A 19,233-nucleotide genomic window follows, 5' to 3' on the forward strand; every position below is an offset into this window, starting at 1 on the left:
CTATGCTACCTGCTGACATTTATGCAAGAATCATGAATACAGCTTTGCCTAAATCTGGGGCAAACCATAAAGTAGGTGTCCTAAGATGAGCTCAGCTGGCATGGTCCCGACAGTCGGGATCCCGACAGTCATTATCCCAATGTTGGGATCCTGACTTTCTGGAATCAGACAGCTGGGCAAGTGCAACAGGGGGCTCGCTGCGCTCGCCACGCTGCGGGCACGGTGGCTCACTACGCTCACCACCTATTCTATTCTCCCTCTATGGGGGTCATGGATCCCCATGAGGGAGAATAGCCGGTGGCCGTCGGGACCCCGAGTGTTGGGGTTTTGACAGTCGGGATACTGATGTCGGGGTAATGACTGTCAGGAAACTGTCCGGCACCCAGCTCAGGGAGGACAGAAACCTCCCATGGAGCAGAATGGCAAATAGCAGAATGGCAAACAGCTGCCAAAATCTTTCACTTACTGTATACAGACAACACTATGGATTAGATTTAATAGGATGAGAGATTCAGAAGGTGAGAGATTTGGTGAGAAATCTCCAGGTTTTTTAAAGCGCCAATCATTTACACTGCAAAATCAAACTGGTTTAGCAGTGTAAACGATTGCTGCTTTAAAAAAAACTCGAGATTTCTTACCAAATCTCTCACTTTCTGAATCTCTCACCCTATTAAATCTCACCCTATATTTAGCTATACACATTGTTAACAATGTTATATTCATTAGGAAGTTTTCTTAGTTCTTTTTATTACAAATAGTTAAATCATTTAGGTGAGGTAAATTAGCCCTACTCACTTACACTTTGGGGGAAATTTACTAAAGGAAATTTGTAAAAAAAATGTATCCTGAAAATACGGCAATTCGTATTCGTATTGATGTGCTATTAATACGAATACGAATTGCCGTATTTTCGGAATAGTAAATGTCAAAAATAAGTGTATTTCTGGATACAAATACACCTATTTTTTACAAATTTCCTTTAGTAAATTTACCCCTTTATGTCTAATCTGATATATATTATATTTATTTTAAAGGTGTGCATCAATAATGAATTTCTTTTTTTTTCTAATGCTATAAATATCATGATATAAGTTTTTTTTATAAAAACTAATTTACATTTCTTCCTATTTTCTGTGGTGTAACATAATTGAACCACTATTATGATTCATTAAAAAAATGTCTGTTCATACAGTATCTTACCCCACTTTTTCTATTGCTGCATAAATTAGCTTAAAGACAACATGCAAAATCCCTTTCAGGTACTTTTAATGTATAGATGATGAATATTGTCCAAACTGTTGAAAATAAAGTATGTAGGGTATGAAAGGGGCATAATTCTAGTATACAGTAAATTCAGTATAACCCAAAATTAATTAGATGACTTGGCTTGGGGTGTGAGTTTAGTCACACACTTTTTGAACCTTTTTTATCCTTATTATTAAAAAATAGTTGACCTACTGTATGGTGACCTTACCCCCAACGTAAAGTCCACCACCTATCTCAGTGTCAGTTAAGCCAGATGCAGTCTGGGACTTCACTGGCTTTACTGTGGCTGGCATTGACTTCCTATTGGAAGACCTATCTGTTAGTTACAGACACATAAGACAGTCCCAAAGAAAAGTATTCTCTCCTTCTGAGACTGATTTATTATGCAGCCCAATTCGGCTTCTATGGGCTCCAGTCAGTGCAGTTCATAGATACAGGAAGTTTACACATGTGTAGTCACACTTTGGCAACTGTGCATGTGCCGGTCTTGACACCTGTTGGATCCATTTCAAGGGTGCAGGGCCCAGGGCTGCCAACAGTCTCCTCTCGGCACAGAGCTAGCGACAGCCCCATGCCATATGAAATGAGAGGTCCCCATTGATCATATCAGTAAATCTATAATAATTCAAGATCGTTCAGGTGTAGATTGCTGGCAGAGGGCAGTTGGGGCTGTGAGTGCTGGTCCGGCCAGAGATTGCATAGAGGTCAGGGGTCCTTGGAAGCGGATTTATGTGGAGTCTACATAGATGGAGCTGAGTGTCACAATCATCAGTGGCGCACACAGCAGGGGTTTCCAAGTACCCAGAAACCCTTCTGTGCTTAATCTGTGCTGCAAGTGCCAAAGACCGAGAGCTGCAAAATATAATGTGTAATTGCGAGCGAAGCATTGGTAGCGAGAATGACGCAGTCGCTTTCCCATACACTGAGCTGTGCATCTCAGTGGGGAAGCTGAGGACAGGATGAACATAAAAAGTTTCTCCGCGGTGCAGTCTCCCTTCTCTCTGCTCCCCCCGGCTTTGAGATCTGCAACCGCAGCGGGCAGCCGGGGTTTGGGACAGTTGAAGAAGCTGCCAAGCTTCTCTGTCTGCTAGTGAGAGTGTCCAGGCTGCTGTGCTGCTTCTTTGAACACAACATCCGCTCCCCCTCTTCTGTATGCACCATGTGGCCAGAGCAGTCATGGTTCCCAGTGGCCTACAGTCCAGCTGGCTCAAGTACAGTGCCATTTCATGATACAGTATATCACATAGTTTGCTGCCTGCAGCTGATATAATATCAGCTTCTCCTCTTCTACCTGTATTTGATTTATTTATTTTTATTTAAATAATTCTCCTCTTTGTTACTGCACATATGAGACTTTTCTGCACTGGTTTCCTATTTGCTAGCCTTCTGATTTTTCCCTCTGTGCCAAAATATATATTTATTTATAAAAAAAATGGAAACCCCCTTTTAAAAATCCTGCATTTGCCACTGATCATGGACCATACATAATCTTGTATAGCCAATCCAGAATGTAATATAAGTAACTCATCCGGTGTATGGTAATTCTGCGTTACCCAGTCTGATCCCCAGGGCCGTAACTAGAAGATTGTAGGCCCCATAGCAAAATCTTGGAAGGGACCCCCCATGAGAAAAAACACATCGGCCTTCACTTGAAAATAAAAACTATACTCAGAACTACAGACTTAACCCATCAGCACCACCACATTGTGGTGCAGAGCAAGTTTTTACTGGCTGAAGGAGAGAGAGAGAAAGGAATGAGAGGTGCGGGACAGTACGGAGGGAGTAAGGATACACAGGGACATGGGGGGAGGACAGGAAAAAAGATAGATAGATGCAAGCGGTAGGGGCTGAGGAAAGATAGACGCAGGGCGGTAGGGAGGAGATGGGGAGATGCAGGGTGGTAGGGAGGGGATGAGAGACACAGGGCAGGAGGCAGGGGATGGAGAGACACAGGGCAGGAGGCAGGGGATGGAAAGACGCAGGGCAGAAGGGAGGGGATAGAGAGATGCAGGGTGGGGATGGAGAGACGCAGGGCATCACGGAGGGGATGGAGAGATGCAGGGCAGCAGTGAGGGGATGGAGAGACGCAGGGCGGCAGGAAGGGCATGGTGAGACGCAGGGCGGCAGGGAGGGTTCGGTGAGATGCAGGGCGGCAGGGAGGGTTCGGTGAGATGCAGGGTGGCAGGGAGGGGATGGTGAGATGCAGGGAGAAGATAGCAAGATGCAGGGCAGCAGGGAGGGGGTAGCGAGATGCAGGGTGGTACGGAGTTGGGAGAGGGACACAGTGTAATAGGATGGTGATAGATAGATTTTTGCTTAGTGGGCTATTCTGCGTACTGAAATTGCATTGCGCATCGCATGGCCCAGAAATGGGCCATACGATTTGATGTGCAATATCAGACTGGGTAACGCAGAATTACCATACACCGGATGAGTTACTTATATTACATTCTGGATTGGCTATACAGGATTATGTATGGTCCATGATCAGTGGCAAATGCAGGATTTTTAAAAGGGGGTTTCCATTTTTTTTATAAATAAATATATATTTTGGCACAGAGGGAAAAATTCAGAAGGCTAGCAAATAGGAAACCAGTGCAGAAAAGTCTCATATGTGCAGTAACAAAGAGGAGAATTAGTAAAATAAAAATAAATAAATCAAATACAGGTAGAAGAGGAGAAGCTGATATTATATCAGCTGCAGGCAGCAAACTATGTGATATACTGTATCATGAAATGGCACTGTACTTGAGCCAGCTGGACTGTAGGCCACTGGGAACCATGACTGCTCTTGCCACATGGTGCATACAGAAGAGGGGTAGCGGATGTTGTGTTCAAAAAAGCAGCACAGCAGCCTGGACACTCTCACTAGCAGACAGAGAAGCTTGGCAGCTTCTTCAACTGTACCAGACCCCGGCTGCCCGCTGCGGTTGCAGATCTCAAAGCCGGGGGGAGCAGAGAGAAGAGGGGGGGGGGGGGGGGGCGGCACCGCGGTGCCAGAAACTTTGCATGTTCATCCTGTCCTCAGCTTCCCCTCTGAGATGCACAGCTCAGTGTATGGGAAAGCGGCTGCGTCCTTCTCGCTACCAACGCTTTGCTCGCAATTACACATTATATTTTGCAGCTCTCGGTCTTTGGCACTTGCGGCACAGATTAAGCATAGCTAGCGTATATATGCACAGTGAAATCTCATTGTACATCGCATGGCCCATTTTTGTGCCGTGCGACATGCGATGTGATGCGCCATGCGATGTGATGCGTGAACAGCACTGTGTATTCCACATTATATACAGTACAGCCCTGGATATACTGAACATCACTAGATATACTGCAATATATACAGTACAGCACTGGATATACTGAACATCACTAGATATACTGCAATATATACAGTACAGCACTGGATATACTATTTTTATCATGTGCGATGCCATGCAATGGGATTTAGGTCACCCCACTATCCACGCCAGCCCGAAGCGCGGCAAGTGCAGTGAGCCTTGACAGGGGACATGTTATGCATCCTCCCGACCTTTTCATACCCTCACTATCCACGTCAGCATGGAGTTGATTTTATAAAGTGTGGCGAGTGCAGTGAGCCACCGAGCCCAAAGCATGGCAAGTGAAGCGTGCCCCGCGAGAGGACACGAAATACATGTAAAGTAATCCGCGTCCGCTAGCCATGCTTCAGGTACGGTGGCTCGATGCGCTTGCCACACTTTATAAAATAAACTCCACGCCGACGTGGATGGTGGGGGTATGAAAAGGTTAGGAGGATGCGTAACGCGTGCACTCGCCACGCTTTGGATAGTGGGGGTGTTTTAGGAACACATTCACACCTGCAATATCATACATCTGAGACAGTAATTACTCTACTTCTGACAGACTACGCTATTTACGCAGCCTACGCTAATTCTGACAGCACAGCTACGCTAACTGCTATTATATTAACTAGTGAGATCTCATCGCATGCATCGAACGGCACAAAAAAAGGGCCAAAAGGGCCATGCGATGCGATTTCAGTACACTAGCGTACGTATGCTAATTGGGCTCCCTGCTAATACACAAGTACCATGGCACATACTATCTGCTTTTACATTTACTGTAGTGCACAATTTTAGACAACTTTATTTTTAGACTGAGATTTAGATTTCAGATTGAACACACCACTCCCAAATCTAAATCTCTCTAAACATGTTACTTATGCCCCATCTGCCATGCAATATGACTTTGCCAGTTGCTTCCTTTTATGTTTTACTTACAAACATGAAACAGGTCTAAATTACGTTGGAACAGGTAATTTTGCTGAGGTGTAAAATTTTTGTTTACCACTTTTCTTTGGCCATTCTACACTGTGGGCCTTATTCTAGTTCATCTTAGAGGCAAGTTCCTTCTCAGATGGACAAAACCATGTGCACTGCAGGGGGGGCAGATGTAACAGGTGCAGATAGAATTAGATTTGGGTGAGTTATTTAGTTTCAGTGCAGGGAAACTAACTGTCTGCTTTATTTCTACACTGCAATATAGATCTCACTTTGAAGAAAACCCCCACCCAAATCTAACTCTCCCTGCACATGTTATATCTGCCCCACCTGCAGTGCACATGGTTTTGTCCATTTGAGAAGGAATTTGCCTCTAAGAGTAAACTAGAATAAGGCCCTAAATGTGAACATTATCAGTTTGTGGAATTAATAGAGCTGGGGAGAAGGTCACTTTATTCTTCTGGGTGGCATAATTGGTCATAGATTGAAATGTGTGATATTTTGTGTCAAAAAGTGGAACAGTGGGAATATTTTGCAGAACAGTTTTACTCATTGCTAATGTCTAATAAACATTACCGACAATAAAATGTTTCACCTCTATGTGTAATTCCAATTTTCTGCATCACTTCCTTTTTCACATCTTACCCAAACAGTATTTTTGTATGAAATTAATTTTCATCAAATAAATGTATTCTAAAATAGTTTTCAATAATTATCTAACAATAGTGATGTTAGCTGCTTAATATCTTTGGGATGTAAATGAAATATGAAGGTTTCATATTGCTCAAAAATGAAATTTAATTCTGTAATTTCCCATAGCAAATTGAAATGAAAAATGGTGAGGGTCACACATACTGATGGAGTGCCTCTCAGCCGGTGCAGGTAATTGCCAGATACCCTATGCTGGCACAGGTGGGTGGAGAGGCGCTGCATCTGATGGAGATGCGCAAGCGTCTCACACACACACATATCCCTGTCAACATGGTGGCGGGGAGCGCTTTTCCTACCCATCTCTGCTTCAGGGAGACTGCTTCAGGGATCGGGGGGAGCTAAGGGCAGCTGGGGGGAAACGGGGGGAGCTGCAGCAGGCAGCAAAGGGCGGCACAGGGCCCCATCAGACCAGGGAGTGCGAGGGTCTCGTGCGTGCACACCCTCTTCCGACAGATGTCTGTGGCTGGCGATGCTATCGCCAGGTGCAGCTCGGATGGGAGCTGCTCAATCTGTAGTGGCTATAGAGTATTTTGGTATTTTCCACATTTCATTTTATTCTTAGTCTTTTAAGACTAATCTTCTGACTATCTTTTCATTTCTAATTTAAAAAAACAACTACTCAAAAGATGTTTCTTGATCAATTGGTAATTAACCAAAAATCTATACACTGATAACAGTAAAGAGAAACTTCTGCTCTAATCAGAGCGATTACTTGGGCTATCTACACAAAATAACAATAGAACAAACAATAAAGTGCTGGCTCCAGATTTATTTATTAAAACTATTGAAAAATCACAATTAAAATATGCTAAGTACACACATAGTGATTCAATTAAATTACCCAAATCATCTATATATATGTCTAGTGTCTGTGTGTCTCTATAAACACTGCCATCTGTTGGCAGCGAGTGAAACTACATCTCTTTCTCACACATGCACAAACACAGAGGCAATCACAAGGTAGTAGACTAGCTTCCAAAGCATTTGTTTTGAGTAGGCTTGCTAGTACACATATAACAATCATATATTGACTTAATCATGGCAGTAATTAATTGATTATTTATCTCAGTGTTGTTTTTACCAGTCCATAGGTAGAAATACATTCTTTATTCAGTCCATAAATGACTTACATTCAAATATTATGTATTAGTAGAAGCTGATAATAAGCTTGATAGAGTTACTTATTGAACTTGCTGCCTACTGTATGTTGAAGTCTCAGTGGATAAATACAAACAGCCAAAAACATATAGTAACAATTGGGTAGTTGATTACACTTGCTTTTACACACTGCTGTAATCCTCACCTCTTGACTGCTGGAGATCCTATTATGAAGCACCACAGGACTGGTTGACCCCCCCCCTGCAACTTATGCCTAAAGTGCCTAAAGTGCTCTCTTCCAGCACCTGATGTCGCATGCCATCTGCAATGTCACATTGGGTGCTGGAAGAGGGCACATGGTGGAGTAGCGTAGCGCTGTAAAGGAGTGCTGGTGGTAGTGGCGGTGGTGGCTGAGTTTGAAAAAAGTTTAAAACACTGGGCAGTCCTCTGATCCAATCAGAGGGCCACCCAGTGGTTTAAACAGTTTTTTCAAATTCTCCCGCCGCCGCCGCCAGCACTCCTTCACATCGCTGCGCTACACCAAAAGACACCGCCAATGCTCACTCCAGCTCCCTCTCCCTGAATCTGACACCTGCTGAAAGTGCTCACTCCACCCACTGCCCACCGATTGCATTTGAGAAATCTCATGTAGTTAAAAACCACATGCGATTAGTCCTGAAATTCAATAGATATTATCACATCTCATGGGACACAAAATGTGCATACAATCATTCGATTTATCAAACAGATGTGATGAAAAGTGAATGACTGTATGCAATATCTCATATGGGTATGGGCTAACTAACTCCAAACTCCAGATACTGTATTTTTGGAAGTACAAACAGGTTGAGGGCATAATAGGGGATGCCCCTAGTTCTTATTTGAAACCTTTAATGGAACATCTAATGTGCCTTCTTATTCAGAGAAGAGATGCATTGTACTACAGAATGCCAGCTGTAAGAGAACGGCTCATGTAATTGTCAGTGACAATGCACCTTTCACTCTCAATTTTTTTCCCACTTTCATGATTAATAATCATTCCCATCCCCATATAATCCTCTCTTGGCTCATCCCTGCATTTTATTAGCAATATCCTACTGATTATTTTTCTCACCTCTAATTTCCTACAAGACTCAAAATGCATATCACTCCTACACATTTGACAAAGAGCTATCTCAAAAATCTCAAACAGTTTTTCAGGAACCAGTTCACTGACATCACTTCATGTTAATTATAAGAAAACAAATTGATTATGTGTGTTCTTCTATATTTCAAACCTCTGTATCTTTCTCTCTAACTATCAAAATAATCAATAGTATTACTACTTTCATGGTAGTGATGATTCTACATTATTGTTTAATCTGCAAATTAACAATTTTCACGTAATTTTACTTACTATTGTGGAAATTAACTAAAAAGAATCTAAACAGGGATACAACTACAATGGGAATTAACACACAGAAGGTCCTCAGTCTATAGGAGTTTGATACATGAGGTTAACACAATATATTGCACTTTGTGAAATGTAATTACCCAGTTGGCTATATGAACATATAAATGTTGGTCTGTGGTCAGAAGGCTGAGTATAGAATAGAAGAACACATATAGCTATTGTGGGGCTGATTCAATGATGGGCACTATTCACAAAGCAGCTGAGTCTTTGGACGCCAGTACTGTAGGATAATATGCCAAAGCTGCAGGAGGTGTCTTGTGTGAATAGACATCTCTGTTGAGGTTCAGAAACATTTACCTACAGTCAAAATCCTGACGGACTAAATACCACCCACCATTGGCTGATGGTCAAAATACCGACAAGGTCAACTCTGACAGCACTGTTTAAATTAAACAAATGTTAATAAACTTGTAAACTGTTATCTACAATGCTCAAATAGACAACAAATCTGACCACCTCTAACAGCCAAACCAATATTAACTGTATCTTTAGGATCTTTCACATATTACAATAAAGCTGGAGCAATATATAATAAGTGGAGCCACTATAGATGGTAAGCTTTGCACCTCATTCTCTATGTATACACCAAAATAGTGTTTTACAGTATTACTGAATTTATTCCAAGTTGTAAACATTGCATAATATTCTGGTGTTATAAGGTACTGTCTATAAATTGTTGTGAATTAAAATAAACCAAATTTCTCTTTGGAAAACTTTAAGGAAAAGATGCATCTATAAACATTTATCAGAATACTGTATCACACTACAGAACTTCAATGGCATTAATCTGAACAAGTTTATTCCAGTCAAACATGCATATTACACAGTACACAACCATAAATTGATCAACGGTTAATCACATCATTACATACTAGAGGGCATAGCAGTGTATTAGCTTTATTAAATCAGACAATTTTTCATACCCACAAATCAATTTTTGAAGAACAATGCCATATAAGTACATTTCCTTAGTGAAGAGACACTATGAAAACATATGAAATAACTCAAAACCTCTAAGCCCCAAACCTGAAAAGACACAGCTGGAAATGTAACATGCAAGAAGCAAACAAAATAAATAATGATCTTTCTGTCACTAGAATGCTGCCGGAACTGCACTTGTTTGAATCACATTATTTTATTGTATACAGTATATTGTATTGCTTAAAATTGTCCTTCACATCAGAGGGGATTTCAGATCCATACTAAAATGAAATTAGACTGGGAGAGGTTTCGTGTTTGACGATATGACAGTCAATAAAAAGGTCGTAAATTGGAGACATTTACGAGAAATTGCAAAGGAAGTAATGATACTACACATAGCAGCAAATCATATTCTAACTATGTTTTTCCATGGTAGTTCTGGAAATTAAAACAATCCTCTCATTGGTTGATATAAGCAATATCAGAATTTTCTTTTATACCGGTCTTCATAAATTAATTTGTGTTTGAGCATTTATATTTGCAGTAAAATCTTTTAGGGCATAGCTTTGGCTAAAGTTGATAACTTTCATGAATTAGAGAAGATATTGCTTAAGATAAAGTAAAATAAAAATGGAGGAAATAAAAATTGTGTAACAAACTAAGAAATCCTTGTACACAATGGGCCCAATTCGGACCTGATCACTGGGCTGTGAGTCATCAGAGCCCAGCGATCAGTTAAACGCTGTCCCACCTTACAAACTCCCCCCACCCATGTGCACGCCTGCAAATGTAATCGTAATAATACACATGAGGTATAAACCATTCAAAATCACTCACCATCAAATGGTTTTCCCTCCCTGTTCACAGTACCAAGTAAGCCAGGATTTACTCAGCGCTGCAATGGTCATGGGAGAAGGAGGCCACTGATGACATCAGTGGCCCACCTTCCCAATGGCCGGCGAATGCCTGTGTTTTCTGGGGAATACCCCAAAAAATGCATGGTTATTGCCCTAAAATGGCCACAGGGTTTCAACCATCCTGCTAGCAACCAAGCACGGATGGCTCAAGCATGCGCACATTAACAGCTGTACTGGGAAATCACAGATGTGCGATTGAGTGTCTCAGCAAACAAGAGAGATCACATTCTCAGGAGAGAGCTAATCAACAAAAAAATATAAAAATAAACAAATTCAATTAATTTTAATCAAAGCAGTAAAAGCTCACAATTTGCTACCAGTTCACAAATTAGGCAAAAGTGATGATTTTTGAAAGTGCGGGATTTCCAGTATGAAATATCACAAATGAAGGGGTTGTTCTGGTTGATTTGCAAGGCTGAGAATTAACAGCCCTGTGAATCCACCAAACCCTGTATTGGGAATGGTGGCCTGGCCGCCACCCATTCACAAGTGCGATTCCCTTGCAGGGCCTGCGAATGGATGTTACACAGTACCATCCATTTGCAGCCCATTGAATGATGGCGAAGGTGCACGTATATAAAAGTGACTCTTAAGTCACTTAAATATGTGTGGACACTCAGGAGGAAGTGGGCAAGCAGCTGACATCTGGTGATGTCAGCTGGACGCCCCCCGCACCCACATCATTGGGGCATTTGCATAAGAACGCCCAGTGTTCTCATCAGAATGCCTATGAAATGGTACACAAAGCTCATCTTAAATCCTGGCAAGCAGTTTCCACTTGTCTAGACCACTTTATGTTGTATGGGAACTGTTTTTTAAGTTGCTCGGTTAGTGGAGTCCCTCTAGTGGCAAAATCTCGAATGAACCTGCGATAATATCCCACCAGACCCAGAAATGTCCTAAGTTGTGACTTACATTTAGGTTTAGACCAGGTGAGAACTGCTTCTACATTACTAGGCTGAGGTTTAACCTATCCTCTGCCCACATGTACCCCAAATACTTGGCTTACACTATACCAAAGGCACATTTCTCAGGGTTGGTAAACCCATTTGCCCGTAGAAACTTTAATATGGCTTTTAGGTTTGTAAGGTGTGTCTCCCAATTAGAACTTAAAATAACAATATTGTCTAAATATGCAGCTGCATTTTCCCTGTGGGGCAGCAGCAACTTATTCATAGCTATCTGGAAGGTTGCTAAGGCTCCATATAAACCAAATGGCAGCTCTTTATACTGGAATAAGTCCTCTGGGGTAGAGAAGGCTGTTTTTGCCTTAGCAGCTTCTGTTAACAGACTCTGCCAATTACCCTTTTGTCAAATTAAGTGTTGTGAGATACTGACTATTGGCTACATTTTCTACCAACTCATTAACCTGGGGAATAGGGTAAGAATCAAACCTGGACACTTGATTTAGTTTATGGAATTAATTGGAGAACCTTAAAACACCTGAAGGCTTAGGTACTAAAGCAATTGGATTATTCTACTCACTGGTGGATTCCTCTATAACCCCTAGGCGTAACATCTCTTTCATCACGTGCTTTACCGCTGCCCACTTTGCTTTAGGTATGCGATATGGCCTTTGTTCAATGACAACCTTGGTTGGAGTCACAACATCATGTTGGATGATTTGTGTATTTTCTAGAATGGCAGAAAACAGATCTTGGCAGTGCTTCACAGTTTACCACTTCCTATTTCATCCAGAAGTAAGTGTGTCTTCAATGGGTACCCTGAATTCTGGAACCTTTTTAGCTACCAAAGAGGGCACTTTCTTTTAACATGTTTACATGATAGATTTGTACTTCCCGCCTTCTACCCTCCTGTTGGACATGGTAATTGACTGGTCCCACCGCATCTATGATCTCATAAGGACCTCACTATACATTATCTGGACCTGAGCTTCCTGCCCAGCTGCCAATTCAGTGAACTTTTTAGTAGCTCCTCCATTTTACTCTGTACTTCAAACTTTGGAGCCTTAATATATTGTGCCAGACTTATAACACAGACCAAGCCGACACCAGCCTGCTTTGCTGGCTACCAAACACCAAAACAGCAAACAGTCTGTCGGTAATGTGGTGGCCCTTTGAGGCTGCCTCACTGCTTTCAACCCCCAGTTGCTCTGTGCTTCATCACAGCTGGGTTGATTAAGCTAACCAATTTATGCACTCCACAAGTGAAAACTTTTTCCTGACTTCCAAGCCAGCTGCACAATTTGTAACAAGAGAAGAGAGACATAAAAATTGCCCATTTAAACCATAGGTAACAGACCTACTGGAATTCAGCTGTACTGTATGTAGTTCAGCTGAGTTCTGCTTGCATTCTCCACCAATTGTGACAATGATCACATACACAGGGATTCAATTGAGGACTTTGATCTTTAATTATTAAAGCATACAAGATGAATATTATAGGCAAGCCTAATTACAGGCAGCAGCATACAGGTAATCACAGCAGGAACAGACTCTTGCAAATGCTTCAGTGATCCCTACCATAGCTCACAACCCAACCTATCACGTGGGCAGCTATTCCACCCTCAAGTGCATTTGCACTCTGCCCTGGAAACACTTATATTAGGAAATCAAAGGTGATGCTGAGTACACAACTGGCTTCTGCTACAAAACCTGGTCTGGATCCTCCACATTACTCTCATGCCAAAATATATATACAGTATATATATATATATATATATATATATATATATATATATATATATATATACAGTGTGTATATATATATATATATATATATATATATATATATATATATATATATATATATATATATATATATATATATATATAGTCCACATCCACAGGTTGTACCAACCGATTAGAAAAATAAAACTGTACTCTTTCATAGTTTAAAACAATATATTGTTAAATTCCAAAAAGATAGTCATATAAGCATAGCAGCTTAACAGGACATAATCGCGTCCCCACCCTCAGACATAGAAATACATTATGGCTCCACTGCCAAAACATCCCTTGACGGCCATTTCGGTGCCATGCGTACCTTTTCCAAAAGGGAATGATATGCTTAAATAGAATGTATGCATCAAACTCCATATAAATCAAACATAATTGCTCTCACCTGTGTGTCATTTCTAACTGCACAAGGGAATCTGGAGTCCGGGGATCAGGTGCTGGTAGTGACATAAGACACCAAGGCCCACATGGAGGACTCACGATGCGGGGAAGGAAAAAGATTTTCCGGGTGCAGCCGAAATGATGTAAAGCCAAACACATGGATGTGTTAGCAAGATACATCCCCTCACAAGTGCCCACAGAAGGAAAAATCATTTGAGGTCGCCAATCAGCAAATGATTTTCCCTGCCTTTGCAAATTTGTCAGGTGAGATTGACTTATATTTGCAGCCACCAGGATGAAGACGGGGTGGGCGGTTGATGTCAGCGGTGATGTCAGCCACCCAGCCCTGGCAGGCATTGGTCCATCCAAGTACCCATGGGAATACCCAGCATTTTCATGGTGATGCCCATGAAATGCTGAGCTTTCCCATGGCCCAGTGCTGCCACCACCCCTAACCGCAATGTCCCTCCCTCCCCTCTCCCACTGCAGCAGTTTGCAGTTGGGGTTTGCACATGTGCAGAAATGCACAAGCACAAACCCGACCATCAGGGCAGGTGCAGAATTTGCTTCACAGCATGTGAACCAGATTTGGCATCATAGTGCACGGAGTGCCAATGACCACATTTCACGCCTTTCATTGCACCACCCGGGGAACATGACCGTTTAACCCACCATGTGCATTAAACTAAGAACATAAAGTGAGGGCTATGGCTAAATACCATTTACATACAGTACTAGAAGTAAAAAATCGCCTAGTACTTCGAAAACTTTGGCTGGTGACCTCTGTTGGGAGTCAGGTGTGGCAAGCTGATTTTGTGTTCTGCCTTTCCAGTGAGCCCCAACATAAATCACATTGGATGGCATGCAGACTACCATTAGAGATTTCATACTGCTGCTTGTTGTTTTTAATTGCAACTAATGTATGGCATTTTGAAAACGACATACAAATCCATAGCTTAGTAAATCTTAGTCAAGGACATGTTGCAACATTGGAAATAAGTATATATTGATCAAAAGATGAATACATATAAAAAAAATATTTTCACAGAAATAAAGAGTTGTAGATATGGTGTAAGAGCAGTGAGGGAGGGTAGCAGAGTCGAGCAGTGAGGGTGTATGGGGGGAAAGGCAGTAGTATATATAGGCAGGTATTCAATGCGGCCGGCTAAGGGGTTAAACAGCGAGGATTGCAGAAAACCAGTGATCCTCGCTGTTTAACCCCTGCGCCGGCCGCTCGCTCCATTCAGCATTCTGGGGAAATCCTTGCCGTCCTGTTCCCCCAAACAGCGAGACCCGTGGCTAATGCAGAAAACTCGCTGTATTTAGCCGTGAGTCTCGCTGCTTCTGGAGCCGCATACGCCAATTCCCCCTCGCTCAAAAAATGGAACAAGGGGAAATTGGCATATGAGGGGGCTGCGTTGAATACTGACAGGGTGAGTGGTGACAGCGAGCAGGAAGCTCTGCTTGCTGTCGCCGCTCGCCAACAGCATTGAATACCTGCCATAGTGTAGGTAGTGTGGCAGTCGTAGAGACACAGACAGCGCCAGCTGGCAGTCCACTGCTGCAGCTGCTTCCCGAATTAGCTGACCGTCAGCCAGCTTCGATTGGCTGGACGCTTGACTGACCGCCCAACAGCTTTGATTGGCTACATTTGAAATGCTGGCTTTGTGTTTCTCACCCACTGCAGCCATGTGCAGTTGGGGTTTGCACATGTGCAGAAATGCACAAGCACAAACCCTGACTATCAGGTCAGGTGCAGAATTTTATTCAATAGAGTAGAATCTTAGCTTTTACAATACTAGTAAGTAGTATTTTTTAGAACTTTATATTTTTTGAATAAGTCTTTTTTTTTATTAGAATGACAAACTACAGTATATGTAAAAGATCATGTGGATTATCTCTCATTAACCATACATAGTGACAGAATCTGCCAACAACTTTCCGCTCATCTGATCTGACAATTCAAACATGACTTTCTGTTCATGTCTTTCTGATTATACACTAGCTCATGTAAAAGGAGACTGTTTGTTTGCAGTCTTTATTAGAAAAGCAATTAACAATCAATTGCTGATGGTATTTGGTAGCATATGAGTCTTCGAAGTCTCAGGCAAGTAAAAAAATTATTTAACTCAGAAGGAGGAGAAAAAATGCAATTACATTGCTTGTCTGTCACTTTCAATTATTCTGGTATTCCCGTGAGCTCTTCGGTCAGTAAACAGTAGAGATTTTGCATATAAAGTTTGTGTTACATTTAAACTGAATGTGAAATATTAGATGACAATACTAATGAAAGTATTTCAATACCGCACTGATATTTGGTAGCCTAATGGGACTTTATGATTAGATCTCTACACTGTACAGTAGAGTCCTCAAGTAGTTGTCCTATTTGATTTTCAATTGTTGTTTTTTTCCCCCATAGACTAAACTGTCATCTTTCAGATTTGAGACCAGGCACTATCTATTTTCATATTAGATAAGCACAGAAGGAAAATGAAGAAAAAGAGACAATTAAATTAATATAGGCCTTTCGCATAAACAGCTTCAAGGTAAAAACAAAGTACATTCAGCAATTAAAAATCAATCCAAACGACAAAATGTAGAATTATTATGTGGTTTAGAAAAACTGCAGTTGTTCAATACTGAAAAGAACATTGGCATACCTAAAAGAAAGTCTGCACTCAGGTTCCTAATATTAAGTTTAACCACTTTCATTTATAATATTGTGTACAGATAATGTTAATGTCATATTAGATACAATTATTTTTATAATTATTATTTTATTATTTCAGAGTCTACAGTATATATTTTCCTGGTAAATTAAAGGAAATTTCTTAGTAGAACTAAGACAAAATTAACAATATGGAAATATTTTGATAAACAATTTATACTATTTTCTATTTACTACATTTAGGGGCACACTCAATTAGCTGTGTCCTTAGCTACTCAATTATTGCCACTACCCCATTTCTTTCAAGTCCTAGCGGGTGCACTTACTGATGCATGGAAATATTTGTGTTATTTGCACCCTCTGGGGCTTAATAGATTTGGGGTTTACTGCATGGGGAATTGTCTAATAATTTAATAGCTCTGGGTCTTGAACCTGAAGCTCTAGCAGCACCAAAGGCAGAATTCTGGGAGGCAATGGAGTCATCTGCCACTGGACTCCTGCTCCCAAGGGGGCACCTCTCCTCCCATGCAAGTTTAAATCCTCTATTGAAAGCCATCAATATCATTTCTGAGGCTGAATATGTGTTCCCTGTCTCTCTTTATAGATATATATATTTCATAACAGACATTATATTTATATATGATTGTATGTGTTTGTGTGTGTGTGTGCGGGGGGGGTCACCAATATATTTCTTGCCTCGGGGCAACTGGGACAAACTTACGCCACTGAGAAGCACAGTAAACATTGTAGGTATTTGTATCTATCCCTTTCTCACTCAGAACACCTGTGTTTAGGGGTCATTTATTGACTGACTTTATATAGACAATCATACAGTAAAAAACGTTTTTATGAAATTTACCTTGCTGAACAAATGATCCATACACAAACCACATGGAGTTGTAAAGAGTTGTAGAAGTCATAGATCCCATCTGTAGGCGTGGAGGATTAAGCCAGTTCAACAAGTAGACCAGAAGTCCCACTAGCAAAACAGTTCCGGCAATGCAGGCCCACAGTGATAGATCAAATGGTGCCAAGCAGGCAAACATATCCACAGTTTTCTCTGCTTTTTTCAAAAGGACTCCCACTGAGTAATCCATATAGCGAGTTGTAAAGTCTACTACATTCTCACGGTCAGGTGTGATGGTCAAGGCAGAAATCCCAATGTCAGCTCTCTTTTGAAATTGAATAACAAAGAAAAGAAATAATAAAATTAAAGTGCCGTCTTAACAAAAAGAAAAAACTTAAAGCAAAGCAGAAATAAATGAAAAAGCTTTAGAATAATTTATTGTATTATTTGTTGACAAATGACAATATATTTAATGCACATTGGAAATAATAGAACCAAATAAAACCTTAAACAATCCCAATAATGACAATAATAATAATAATAATAATAATAATAATAATAATAATAATAATAATATTTAATACTGTACATGTACTGTATTTGATCAATGGCATCACCCTACTAGGGGTGGCACTTAAATGTATAGACTTTAGTAATAGGAGCTGGGTGTCCGCCGAGTCTCCTGGGGCAACCCAACATCTTGCAGTATTCTGGAAATGTTCCTAGAATGATTAAAACAGGGTCTGGCCATGAGACCACAGTGTAAATGCTACTAGTGTTGGTGGGGAGATATAGTTTAACTGCTGCTGGTGATAGGGTTCTGGCAATTAGGGAGTGTAAACTGCTGCTTGTGTTGGGACATTGGTTAAGATGGAAGGTCAACTGGGTGATGCTGAGGCTAGGCTAGGGCTGGCAAAGGTGCATCTTGGTGTTGCTGTTATGTTGGTAGGGCCAGTGAGAGTGTCTCTGGAAGCTTAAGAGGTTGGGGTGTCCAGCGGGGAGAGGAAGGGTGCATGAGTATTTAGGTGCTTCTCTGGTTCGGTTGCTAATCGAGGGATGAGTGTAACTTTGATTTCTTTTTAGGTTGAGGTGAGAGTAATTATGGGTGCTGACAAGGTTGGAGTGTTATTTAGATAGTGAGTTTGTCTCTGGGTGCAGCAGATTTTGGGATAGCTTCGTGGCAGGGGGCACCAACCGCTATCTTGCCTCTGGACACCTTGCATAAAACACACCTCTGTAGAGAATATTTACTCATTGACATCAGATTAATAAAGCTTAAAATTCACTATAATATGTACACCAACATACATACATACAAACATACAAACATACAGAACACATGTTTTTTTATTTTTTTAACAAAAGCCATTTAACCAACCACCATGTTTTAAGTTTGTGGGAGGAGACCAGAGAAAACATATCCACAAAGATGCAACTTGGGTGGGATTTGAACCAAAGCCATCCATGCCATGAGACAGTAAGGCTAACAAAAATGCCATCCATGCTACCCAGGAATGAAACCTTCCCTTTTAATTATAGAATTACAAAATGAATGGATTTTTGGTCATTTACAGGTGTTCATAATTATTTCACTTGGAATGTCAGGCTACGCAAGCAGATATTCAACATGAAAAACTCAAAAACTAAGAATAAAGTGACACTGTGTACTGTCTCATGGTGCATGAATTTACAATAACCATATTCAGTACAAGCATCAATTAAGTAACAGTTTGTATGTTACAGTGAAGTTCTGAGATTACAGGATAACAGCATAAACTAGTGTGAGGATTGCAGAAAATTGAACTCTACCAATATATTCATGTCAGCCATCATTTGTAGGGAAATATTACCTCCTGCCCACACAACCCATTTATATAATTAAATACTTGGCGAACACAAAAATGTGATATTATTTTTATTGATTCCAGATAAATTCAAAAATGTTTGCATTATAAGTAATACATTTATTTCTAAACACTATTTTCTTATTATTATTTATTACTTATTTGTTAC

At 40.9% G+C, this 19,233-nt stretch overlaps 1 protein-coding gene across 2 annotated transcripts in view; it reads right to left on the bottom strand.

Annotated features, from left to right (window-relative positions):
• Window positions 1-19,233, bottom strand: part of GRID2 (glutamate ionotropic receptor delta type subunit 2) — a 1,102,902-nt gene that overhangs the window by 175,642 nt on the left and 908,027 nt on the right. For both annotated transcript variants that reach the window (XR_014472933.1, XM_083179104.1), the window contains exon 11: window positions 17,233-17,545. Coding sequence is in view for 1 of the 2 variants with exons in the window: in XM_083179104.1 (XP_083035230.1) it covers window positions 17,233-17,545 (313 nt within the window). In the remaining variant the exon portion in view is untranslated. The remainder of the gene's footprint in view (window positions 1-17,232; window positions 17,546-19,233) is intronic.

Source organism: Crinia signifera, chromosome 1 (genome assembly GCF_055691185.1).
Source record: "Crinia signifera chromosome 1, ASM5569118v1, whole genome shotgun sequence".
NCBI classification, from domain to species: domain Eukaryota; kingdom Metazoa; phylum Chordata; class Amphibia; order Anura; family Myobatrachidae; genus Crinia; species Crinia signifera.